This window comes from Chiloscyllium plagiosum, chromosome 39 (assembly GCF_004010195.1).
Source record: "Chiloscyllium plagiosum isolate BGI_BamShark_2017 chromosome 39, ASM401019v2, whole genome shotgun sequence".
NCBI lineage: Eukaryota > Metazoa > Chordata > Chondrichthyes > Orectolobiformes > Hemiscylliidae > Chiloscyllium > Chiloscyllium plagiosum.
This window is the reverse complement of record NC_057748.1, coordinates 27759147-27771686: the sequence shown is the minus strand read 5'-3', so window position 1 is coordinate 27771686 and position 12540 is coordinate 27759147. Positions and strand designations below refer to the sequence as shown.

The following is a 12540-nucleotide window of genomic DNA, read 5'->3' as shown; positions in this document are numbered from 1 at the left end:
GTTCTATTTCCTGTTTTCAGACAAGACTGTGGCTTGTAGAACTCTTTCAGAAAGCATTGCAGAGTCAGTAGCTTTTGCAGTTGCATCAGAAATTGAGCAAACACTGTCATGGCAGGGGATTACCAATACTGAGAGAATTTTCTCTGTTTTAAAAAGGGTATGCACAATTTTATTTTATTTTTCTGACCGTTAGATGCGATTGAAGCTATCATTTTGATGCGATCGACTGGTGTGAAGATTTCCCTTCTAAATTATTCCACAAGCAAGGCACCTTGTACAATAAAATCAACTCGGCTCTCAAAATGCTGAATTTAAAAAATGCATGGAGTCAAATTATTTATATGTACCCAGGCGTGACAACAACATCTTTTTCCAAATTCACCTTAACCCAGATCTCAGATCTGAGGGACTTTTTGCAAAGTCCTCTTTTGTTTCAATCACATTCGCAAGTCATGTTTCGGAGCTTGCTTTTATGTTAATTTGTGCTCAGGTTGTTACAGATATAACTCAAAAAAACCGGTCCACTCTTACCTTAGCGTAAAAGTTTTCAGTTGTGGGGTTTGGTGTGCGTTGAGATCGGAAGTTGGGGGGGGGGGGGGGGGGGGGTGGAGATGCAAGAACTATGATGCCAATGATTCCAATGGGAAAACTGGGGAGAATTTCACCCTGACAGTTGTGTGAAGTAGGGAACTCATTCTGATGGAGAGTGGGCATGGTATGGGTCTCACTGCCACTGTGAGTGGGAGAGAATGGGGTAACTCACTCCCAAAGGGAGTGGGTGAAATGGGTGAATGGAGGATTAGCTCCGATGGGCAGTGGGCTAGAATGTGGGACTCCCCAGTGTGGAGAGAATGGGGGACTCGTTCCCACGGGGACTGGGGAGAACTGGGCACTCTTTCCCATGGGGATGGGGAGAACGGGGGACTAGTTCGCAAAGGCAGCGAGCAGGAAATGAGAATCATTCTGCAGGGGAGGCAACAAAGTGAATAGGCAAAAATAGTTTTATAGTGGACGCTGTTTAATTGCATGAGGAAGAGAGGAAGAGTAGGATATGGTCATTGACAAGGGTTTCTAAGGAGCAAAGAAACTAGACGAACCGGAGGGGCCGAATGACCTGTGTTTTATGATAATTAGCGAAGGAGAATATTTCAACCTGCTTACTCTCTCCGTTTTTCTCTAATTTCTGGTGTTGATTTTGTCAATTCTTTCATCTTTCCAGGTGCCTCAGCCACCTTCTTATAACGTTAAGCCAACGGTTGTGTCTGCTGAAGAGAGAAGAGTAGATAGCAGGTGCACTGTGCAAAGCACACGCTGAGTCAGGGGCAGCACACTGATTGTAGTAAACAGGAAACCGCAGAGAGCAGTCTCTCTGGCCCCAGTTTCACTGCTTAGACATGTATTTGCACCACATGCACACAGAGCACCATTCATTCTGCAATGTTCACAACTTCTCTCACAGCAACAGCAGGATCCCAGTGAGATTTGGAGTCCCCAGCTTTGGAGTCTGGATGAGGGACAAGAGCTTCTGAGGATGGTGGGCTGGGAGTGAGGTGGTTCTTTGTCCTGTCCCACCTCATCCAGGATAAGATATTAACCGGAAATGATGGGGTAGATAAAGATACATTATTTCCACTGGTTAGGAATTCTAGAAGTGGGGCGGGGGGCGTGTTAGCTTGGGCATTAGGGGCATGCCAGTCCGGAGAGATGTTACCAAGTACTTCAACACACAAAAGGTGTTGGAAGTTGGGAACTATCTTACATACTCGGCATTGCACGTTGGATTGGTTGCTAATTTTAAATTTGTGAGATTTCTTTGTTAAGCAACGACAATAAGAAGTAAACGACAAAAGCAGGTACTTAGAGTGATCAGATTACATGGAAAGAGCGGTGGTGAATGGAATGAAACTGCTTGTTCAGACAGTCATCACCATGTCAGAAATGGCCTCCACGTCTAAATCACGCATCTCGCGGCTATCAGTTCGGTCCTATCTCTCCCCACTCTTCAGATATGCGCCCTTGGAGTTTATATTTGCATTCTGCAGCCCTACGTATTTTAGGAGCAAGATGTCAATCCAATAAACGTCACAGTTTATTTTATCTGAATTATTTGGAAATTACAGCTTGAATTAAGTCCACAGTGGCCCAATCAGTTGCATGCAACAAAATGACTTTACAAAGTCAAAAGTGAAGTTAAAACCACAGCCTCGGCGTTTGCAAGGCTCCAACTGATTGCAACACAGCTTTGAGATCTAATGCAGATCCGGTCTCCTCCATAAATCCTCTTGGATCGAATTCCATCTGAATTTTCACGTGCGACCTGCTTTCTTTTTTTCCTCCTTTTCCCCGAGATCGCGACTCCAAGGAGACTTTTGGGGAATTGCTGCCAGTCTGGGAAAATATGTTAAAATTTATAGTGAAGTACAAGTCAAATGATTGCCTCTTATTTCCCACTCCCTCACCCTCTTTGCTAGCACGTTTCATACATTCTTAGGCCAATGCAACGTAGAAGGTACCATTTGGACTGCTTTGGCTGTGTCAGCACTTTGAATGGTCGATTCCACGAATCTGCAAGAAGCCCCTGCTCTTGTTCAAATATTTATTTAATTCGTCGATTGAAATGCCCTGTTGAATTTGCTTCTTTCACCCTCTTTTACCAACTCAATAATCTGTTGTCCTAATTCAATCCACACAACAGTGGCCAGGCCTATTGTGTCACTGTCGCGATAAGCAAAGAAAATTGTATCAAAAAGCTAGCAGTTGAAAATGTAAATGGATACATCTGGAAATCCCCCTCATAGTCGGACAGAGGTATTTTACCTGGAAACTTAACCTCTCCTTTCAATTATCAAATGGAAAAATAGCTTAACAGGTGTGTTGTGAATCCAGTCTCAGTCACCAGAGGGATTTGATACAAAATTCAGATGTCAATCGGGTGCAATTTCTGGGAAATTCCATCATTCAACGCCTGACTTCAAATTCCTAATATTCACATGAGCAACTCTATTATATTGCCAGGTAATCAAGACTGGCTACCTGACAGAAAACTGAATTAACTTAAGTTCACCCGTGTGACGTTGGTGTAACTGGGAGACCCAGAATTTATTGCACATACTCAGTGCGTTTGCAATTGTGATGTTGTGATGTCTTTTCAACCCGCTGCAGTCTCGTGTAGTGTATGGACACATGCACCATTGATAGCGAGGGAACTGCAGGATTTTTAGACAGCGAGATTTAAGGAAAGGCTGATGTATTTGCAGTCAAGATGGCAAGTAGGTTGGAAGGGCATTTTCAGGTGATAGCATTCCCATATGTCTACTGCCCTTCTCTTTCCATGTGGTTGTGGTCATATATTTGGAAAGTGCTATCTGACGATCTTAGCTTTTTTTTTTGTGGTTTGAAAGCATAACGAATAGCGTGCCACAAGGTTCGGTGCTGGAGACTCATCCGTTTACTTTTTTAAAATAATGGCTAGGCTGGAGGAACCATAGTTGCAGCGGCAAAATTAGCTCATGACATAAAGATAGATAGTTACAGAAATTGTGAAGAGTAGATAATATGGTTATTGAGGCATACAGCTAAGCTAAGTGAGCAGGCAAAAATATCTGACAAATGGAGTTCAATGTGGGAAAATGTATATATTTTGCTGGAGGAATAGACAAGAGATAATGGTCGAGATATTGCGAGATTGCAAAATTCAGTGATGCAGATGGATCTGGGCGTCCCTGTTCATGGCTTCCTGAAGGTGAGGATGCAGGTACGGCAAGCAATTAGGAAAGCTAGTGGAATATGATAGTTTATCCTGGGGAATCGAATACAAAGTGGGAAGGTTATGCTTCAATTATAAAAGGTACTGGTGAGGCCGTCTTTGGAGTACTGTGCATTGATTGACTCCATACTCAAGAAAGAATGCAAATACATTGAAGGCAGGTCAGAGGACATTCACCACAGTAATACCTGGGAAGAGTGTCTTGTCTTATGAGGAAATGTTAGCCAGTTTTGATTATATGCACTGGAGCTTAGAAGAGTAAGAATTGACATGCAACTCATTCTTGTTTTGACAGTGTAAATTAACTGTAGTGCGATTGACAGGCTGTGGACACTGTTTGGATAATGCAAACTTTCAACTGAACAGATATAGCGATTTTCCAAAGCAATCTTCTACACCACGATTTTCCATAAGCACAATTTTCTATTGCACGAGACTGCAGAGGAAAGCAACTGCCACATTTTAGCAGAACAATTTTTCCTTAAAAGATATGAGATACAGAGGGGTTTTGACTGGGTGAATGAGAAAAGAGTGATTTCTTACATGAAAAATTGTAAAACTATGTGACACAGTTTAAAAATGAAGGGTCACTAATTTTACACAGAACTGGTGTGAGTTTTCTATTTCCCACAGACATTGCTGATTGTTTGGAACTGGCCTCCACGAAAAATAGTGCAAGCAGGTTCTCAGAATATCTTAAAGGCTAATGTGGACAGATTCTTGATATTCGAGGGATTGAAAAGAATATAATGTAATCTAAGCAGCCCTGGTTTTATCGAATGGAGTAGCAGACCCGAGGGACAGAGTGGCCCACTCCTGTTTCTTCATTTGCATGTTGATTTGTTCATGTGGCGATTATTTTTTCAGCGAGCTCACCTGCAATGCATCCATAGGAGTCCAGTTTATGTCTGTTTGATGGTTCTTTCCTGTGTATGAATGTTTAAATTGTTAATGAAACATTTATCTTCGTCTGACTAAACCAGATTTACTTACGGAGACCCAGTAAGTCAATACTCCTTCAGTGTGACGATGTTCATCAGAATGCATCATTCTCCATTCAGGACATCACTGTTCTCTCAAAATTCAGTTACTTCCCCAAATCACCTCAGTTTCTAAGTACACTTTAAAAAAAAACACAACTGCTCTATTGTTCTTGGAATACGTCATTGGCATATCATTATGCCATTGTCTTATCAATTTTCCATTGTTTTATCAATACACTATTGTCTTTCAAATACACAATCGTTATCCCAACATTCCATTTTCCTACAAACGTGCCTTTGCTTTGCAATGCACCATTGGCTTTCCAGTAAACTGTTGTCTACCATTACACCATTTTCCTATCAATTTGCCATCTGCTACCAATATAGTATGCCCTACCGATATTTCGTTGGTCTTCCAATACACCATGGTCCTCCCAATACACCATTGTCCTCTGAAGATAACATCATCCTCCGAAGACAACATTGTCCTCCCAATACAGCATCGTCTGCCTATATACTATTGTCCTCCCAATAGACCATTTCATAACAATATTACATTGTCCAACCAATACACTACTATCCTGTCGACGCACCATTGTCCAAACAATAAACCATTATGCTACCAATATGCAATTCGCCTTCTAATACATCATTGATCTCCTGATACAACACCGTGTTTCTCATACTCCTTTGACCTACTAATACTCTATTATGCTGTCAATAAACAATCGCCCTCTCAGTCCATCATTGTCCTACCAATACACAAATGCCCTACCAATATGTCATTGTTCTGCCAATAGGATATTGTAATATCAAAACGGTATTGTCCTACCAGTACACCAAAAGAAAAAAATGCTGGAAAATCTCAGCAGGTCTGGCAGCATCTGTAAGGAGAGAAAAAAGCTGACGTTTCGAGTCTAACTGCATTTTTTGTTTTGGTTTCAGATTCCAGTATCCGCAGTAATTTGCTTTTATCCAGTGTTTAACCCACTGCCACCTCTCTTCCAAGAATGCCTACTCTGAAGAAGTACTGCTCTTCTCTCCGACTGGATTTTCGTTTGTCTCTTCTCTCAGCCTAGTATAAATACCTCCCTATTTCTCCCTTTTTTTAAGCTTTGATAAAGGGTCAGTTAGCCTCGAAACGTCAGCTCTTTTCTCTCCTTAGAGATGCTGCCAGACCTGCTGAGATTTTCCAGCATTTTCTATTTTGGTTTCAGATTCCAGCATGCGCAGTAATTTGCTTTTATGCTACCGGAACACCATTGTTTTACTCATGCACCACTGACGAACCAACGCATTATTATCTTAACAGTTCTCCATTGTCCTACCAATGCACCAAAATCTTCTGAATGCATCTTTGTTCCTACCAATGCATCACTATTCTCCACTGAGTTGAAAATGTGTTGCTGGAAAAGCGCAGCAGGTCAGGCAGCATCCAAGGAGCAGGAGAATCGACGTTTCGGGCATGAGCCCTTCTTCAGGAATCAGGGCTGAAGAAGGGCTCATGCCCGAAACGTCGATTCTCCTGCTCCTTGGATGTTGCCTGACCTGCTGCGCTTTTCCAGCAACACATTTTCAGCTCTGATCTCCAGCATCTGCAGTCCTCACTTTCTCCATCACTATTCTCCAATTTGGCAACATCACCTAATTCACTATTGCCCCCCTGCCTTACAAGAAAATATTATGTCCATGGAACTGTTTTTCACTCTCCACTCTATTCATTTCCCACATGATTTTAAAGAATTCGATGGACTCTCCTGTCACCATTCTCTTCACCAAGGAGAACCGTGCACTTCCTTTGATCTATCCCGATCAATGAACTCCCTCTTCCTTGGAAAAGGTATCGTGAATCACTTGAAGACTCCCTCTTTCTCTTTAACTCAAGATTTCATGACCTTTCTATGGTTTGTGGCAGAGGACGGTGTTTAACTGATATACAATATGGGGCAAACACAATGTTTTAAGCAGGGTAAGATGCATTTCTCGCTATTGTAATCCATTCCCCTGATTTGTTGAGTCCACGACACTGTGAGTATTAAATGTTCTTGTCACGGCACTTACCACCTTCCATGATACAAATAAATCTACACCTAGATCACTCTTTTTCAGCATCCAGTTGTTGTTCCACTCTTTATTTTGTCTGAACCCCTGCTTTTTGAGCCGACCAAAATAGATCATATCGCAACTCCTTTGCATCAAATGTATCTGCTCATTCAATCGAACTGTCGGCATTCTTCTGAAATCTGTAGATTCCCTCACAGACCGTATGTCTTCCAAGTTTCATGTCCACCATACCTATTGAAATAGTGTCCCCAATATGCTGAAGTTTAAAGCATTAATTTATATTAGGGCCATCAGAGATCTTAACACCTGAACTCTGCACAATCCAGTTGCGAAAGATGCCCACAGCCCAAATTTGTAAACCATAATGAGTCAATAGGAGTCAACAGACAGGAACATAATATTTCTGCTGGAATTCATGAATAAATAAAAGGTTCCTGCTGATATTTATAAATAAATACGATATTATCAGTAAACATAATATTACTGCTGGCATTTATAAATAGATGATATGTTACTGCTGGTATTTACAAACAAATACAATGTTACTGCTGGCATTTATAAAAAAAATACAATGCTATTGCTGGCATTTAAAATGAGTATAATGTAACTGCAGACATTTATAAATTAACGCAATGTTACTGCTGATATTTGTAAATAAATGTAATATTACTCTCGGTATTTAGAATTGTAAATAATATAACTGCTGGCATTTATAAGTAAATGCAATATTGCTACTGATATTTATAAACAGTTACATTTAGTATTTGAAAATGAGTCTAATGTTATTTGCTGGTATTTATAAATAACCGCAACCTTTTTATTTACAATTATTTCGGAGGATAACTAATACACAAACAGACCTAATATTATGCTAAAATGAAGGGCTAATGAGTTCTCAGGGAACAACAGGTGTCAGAGTGGAGAACACATTCACAGGGAGGAATGCACTCATGAATCTCGTGAATTTCCCCATTGGATTTTTAATCTGTCAATCCCACTTACCCAATTGCAACTGGTCTCATTCGCCTCTTTGTGTTCTCTCTCTCAATCGAAAGCTGGGTGCAGACAAAACCAAAAAGTTGCATGTTACATTTCGCTCTTGTACATCCGCACCTGGTTGCCAGAAATAGTTGAACAAGGAGTTGTTGAGCGGCCTCACAATCAATCTGGAAAGGTGGTGCAAGATATAAACGGGCAGGAATCAATGCCCGGATTCAAAAATGTAGAGCATGCTGGAAATAGAGTGTCCAGAAAACAGTCATACTGTACTCGAGATTCTCTTATGTTCTCTACATTTGTCTGAAATTTCCCTCAACCATAGCATTTTGTTTTTTCCCCCTGATATTTGAATAACAGGAGAGTTTTTTTAAAAAAAATATTTATGGGATGCCACCATCGTTGGCTAAGCGAGCATTTGGAGTCCCAGTGATGCACTTCGCAAATGGTTTAGATACTTACTTTTCATTGTGGGGTCTCCTGCCTGGCGCTGTTGGAGAAAGAAACTGCAATTATCAACTGGGAATCGGAAAAAGAATTATTGCCAATGGATCACTGGTAAATGGTAATTCCTTACCTGATCGACTGTCTTTGTAGACCATAATTAGAATCAAGCTTAGGAGGAGGATTGCCGAGATGATTCTCAAAACGTTACTGACTGTATTGCACCATTCTGGAGAGAGGACTCGGGAGAGAAAAAAAAAACATCACTACTCAGTCAAATCATTCTTATTGTCTGGGATCGTCGAATGGGAATCTTGACTCTATCTGAGCATCAAACTCCGAAGTGAAATGAGAACAAAATAGGATTTGAAGTGGACGCAAGATTCAGGAAGTAACACAATTTTTGTCAGTTCAGATAAACGGACTGACGGTACAGGTATTGCAACTCAACAATTACAAAAAAGGAAAAGAAAATATACAGAATCCCAGACTGATGATGCATAGAATGAGGCGATTCCTCCCATTCTATCCTTGCCAGCTCCTTAGCAGGTGTATCTCATGTGTTGCATTTACGACAGCCGTGTGATTGTGATTTTATCAAATATTTCCTCCAAAATGTTTTGTGTTGAATTTGCTTCCATCCTCATTTCAGGCAGCACATCCCAGACCACAACAACTGGATTGACGAAAGAATCAAATTCTTCTCATTTTGCCCCACACAGTTCTTTTTCTCATTCTTTTCAATTCGTGTCTCCCTTTGTTACCTGACCCTCTGCTGGTGGGAACGGTTTGGCCCTCATGGACTCGATGGAATCTAGCACCCACCGCCCTTGCTTTCCCACTCTCATAATTTTGATCAACTTGATTCACTCTACCCTTAGCCTTTCGTGATCTGAGGAGAATGGTCCCCTCTTCTCCCTATCTCTCTGCAGAAACTAAATTCACTTGTTGCCGAGTCCCACCCTGGGAAATCAGCCTCTGCACTCTCTCCAATGATCTTGACATCCTTTCTCAAGATCTGTGTTGCAGAGTTGGGCACGCCATTGCGGTTCTGACCAGGGAATTATGAAGAGTAAGATAACATTTTGTTGCAGCTGAGTTCTGCGTTCATGAAGGGGAAGTTTCCACATGTTCATCAGTCCCACTACCTTCACATATTAATGCATGGTCGCCAGTCTGCTTCAACAGGGTTAAGCCGGAACTGCTCTCAACGAATTAACTGCAACAAACGTTCATAAATTAACGCTAGCCTGAGATTCAATTGCTGATATCTGAAGTGAACTTAATATTGAGCTTGAGTTTGACTGTCAGCCAGGGACTGAAAGTGAAGATCCCAGTAAATTATAAAGGGAGTCAAGCTGAAGCTGACTGGCAGGAAAGTCTTTTCCTCATTCCTGAAGAAGGGCTCATGCCCGAAACGTCGATTCTCCTGCTTCTTGGATGCTGCCTGACCTGCTGCGCTTTTCCAGCAACACATTTTCAGCTCTGATCTCCAGCATCTGCAGTCCTCACTTTCTCCTGGCAGGGAAGTAATACAGTATTCTGAATGCAACCCCCACCCTTTTAATGGACGGCAAAACAGGCATAACAGGCTGAATGGCCTAGTCCTTTCCCTACACCTCATTGTCCGATGTTCCTATAAGTTGAATAGAAGTGAGCGAGTGTGAAACCCCTGCAGGAGCATCCCCCAGTTCAATAGCCAATCTCATGCCTCGAAATTCATTACCTCATTGTGTACTTGGATTTATTACAAGCCATTTTCCAAGATCTGCCGCCTGAGAATACAACCCTAAAAAGCGAATTGTTATGCTGCACGCACATAGGTACACCCACAGGCACAAATGCACACACTCACTCAAATGTATACAAGCACACACAGACACTTACACGCTCACACACACACACGTATGTACATATGCGGGCTCAAATTCACAACCTGCACATGCATATAGCACAAACACACACTAAGGCATAAATACACACAGAGACACACGTGCACCCATATAACAAAGTCAAATAATCCCCCCACACACATACACATACATAATTATGTGTGTACACACACAACGACATATTGATACTCGGACTGAAACATGCACACACTCTCACACAGGTGAATGCACACTCAGCCTCATACAGACATTCAGAAACTCATACGCACACACATATGCAGACACAGAGACACACATTAGTACACACACGGAGACACACATTCATACACGTAGAAAAGCAAAAAGACACAATTTTATACAGACGGACACAAGCTCAGATACACACATATATAACAGAGATGCACATTCAGATAGACACAGTGACGCAGTCATACATGCTAACATAGGTGCAAGTGCATTCACATATACAGACACACAAATATATATGCATAGAAACACACGCATGCACACTAACGCAGGCACACACAAGTTAAATAAACACTCACACATATGTATGCCTTCACACATGTATGCAACCCTAGTTTTCACAGTTTTTCATACATAGACACGTAAACGTACATAATCACATCCGAAAACGCACGTATGTATGTGTGCACTCATGCAGCCATGCATTGCAAAATGCAAATATACACACACCCACATAAAACACACACACACACACACACGTGCACAGTCATACACACTTTAAAACTATACCCATATGGTTATTCCTTTATTTGATGGAGGAACTTAAATGATGGACTGAGGTTTGTTTTAGAAAATGGGCGACTATAAAGTTGAATCTCCACCCTCACTGGGCATCTCAATAACTCACCTGCCTTTGCTGCCGCCGGTTCAGTGAAAGACACACTCTTTGTCAGGACTTTCTCTCCCAGTTGAACAACACAGGAACACAGAGCGCCGCTGGTCCACTGTTCCCTCATCACCGTGACCTGACTCGTGATGTTCCAGGTGCCGTCCCGCTCCCTCTTCCCGACATCGCTCGCCCCCTGGGTCACCTCGCCGGAAATATTCCAGAAAATGACAATCTCGTTGGAAGAGACCCCGCTGACTAGACACACCAAGGGGACGGGGTCCATCTGGGCAGACACAGACGGCGGGAGGAAGACGAGGACGGACGTCTTGTCAGTGGAACTGTCTGGACAGAGATTGGGACAGGGTTAACGAAAAATGAACGGAATATCAAAATGGGGTGGACGGTTAGGATTGGTTTTGGTGTGTCTCTTACCTCCAACAAGCAGTTTGGGTCCCGGCTGGAGAGGAGCATAGCCATCCCTATCAGCACAGTAGTAGGTCCCAGAGTCATTGACCTGGACATCACGGATTTCCAATTGCAGCACACGCTCGCTGTCACCTTTTTTTGAAATAAATTTACAATCGGACTCCTTGCAGTTGGTGGTGTCTATTGCTACCGGGGCTTCACCCACAGTCTGTTTGTACCAGAAATAGCTAGTAACCAGCACCACAGGAAAGCTGAGCTGGCACTCCAATTTGACCGTCTCTCCCACTTTTGCCGTCTTGGCGAAGGGCCCCTGAGGCCCGGCGAGCTGGGAATCTGCAACTGAAGAGATAAAAGTGACATTAAAAGTGATTATTGAGAGATGAGAGTGGAGCCCATTTATCCCCTCCATTTGAGAGTCGCTCCATTATCCTATACAATCGTTCCGGGTATCCTTTTCCATACTATTGTCTACGTCAATCCTGCAATTTGGCCATTTTTCCAATTAAACATGACCACAGATGAATATATTCACTGGATGAGGCCAGGTCCTTGTTCCTTGGGCGTAGGGAGGGCAGGCTTCCACTTTCTGTCCGACTTTGCGGGTGGGAGGGCAGTACTGTTGTTGTTTGAGAATCCCATCCGCCTCTCACTCACCATAAACAGCCAACAATTGCCCGAGAAGCATCAGGAAATGGGTGTTCTTGGTCATTTTTGGGATGTGAGGAATTTGCCTTCTGCTCCCTCCGCTGGCTCTGGGATGGATTGCGGGGGAATGGGTTGTGGTGTTGCATGCGCGTCTAGAGTGCGGGGTGGAGGGATGGGTGGGAGGGCATCTGAGCTGAGCTCAGGCCCAGAAAGATTCGCTCCTTTCAGATTGCACTGGTTAATACTATGCGCCTGCACTTGGGGCTGCATTTTGTCATTGGTTCTCACCTTCCGCTGCTCCCACCCCTCACCCCCAATACCTTCCATTCTACACACTTGTGGTCACAACATGTGACATAATGCATGCCAAATAAAAATGTCAAGGAGTAAAGCACTGCGCAGAAGGCGGCCATTGTGCCCATTTCTGAAGACCTTATTATTTGGATGACGTCCAGAGAGGGCGAGACA

The 12540-nt window shown here is 42.7% G+C and overlaps 1 protein-coding gene across 3 annotated transcripts; it reads right to left on the bottom strand.

Moving 5' to 3' along the window:
- Nucleotides 1-2104: 2104 nt before the first annotated feature.
- Nucleotides 2105-12264, bottom strand: LOC122541995. 3 transcript variants are annotated; one of them, XR_006309739.1, is made up of 8 exons: nt 12082-12264; nt 11434-11766; nt 11020-11343; nt 8387-8494; nt 8272-8299; nt 7816-7868; nt 4643-4692; nt 2105-2388 (listed from the first exon to the last, which is right to left on the bottom strand). XR_006309739.1 is itself a non-coding variant. In XM_043679288.1 (7 exons), the coding sequence occupies exons 1-6, from the start codon at nt 12134-12136 to the stop codon at nt 7832-7834; spliced, it is 885 nt and encodes a 294-aa protein (XP_043535223.1). In that variant the 5' UTR covers nt 12137-12264; the 3' UTR covers nt 2105-2388; nt 7816-7831. The 3 variants fall into 3 exon arrangements, 1 of the variants encoding a protein (XP_043535223.1); XR_006309740.1 differs by having other exon boundaries at nt 8387-8482; XM_043679288.1 differs by lacking the exon at nt 4643-4692.
- Nucleotides 12265-12540: the final 276 nt, after the last annotated feature.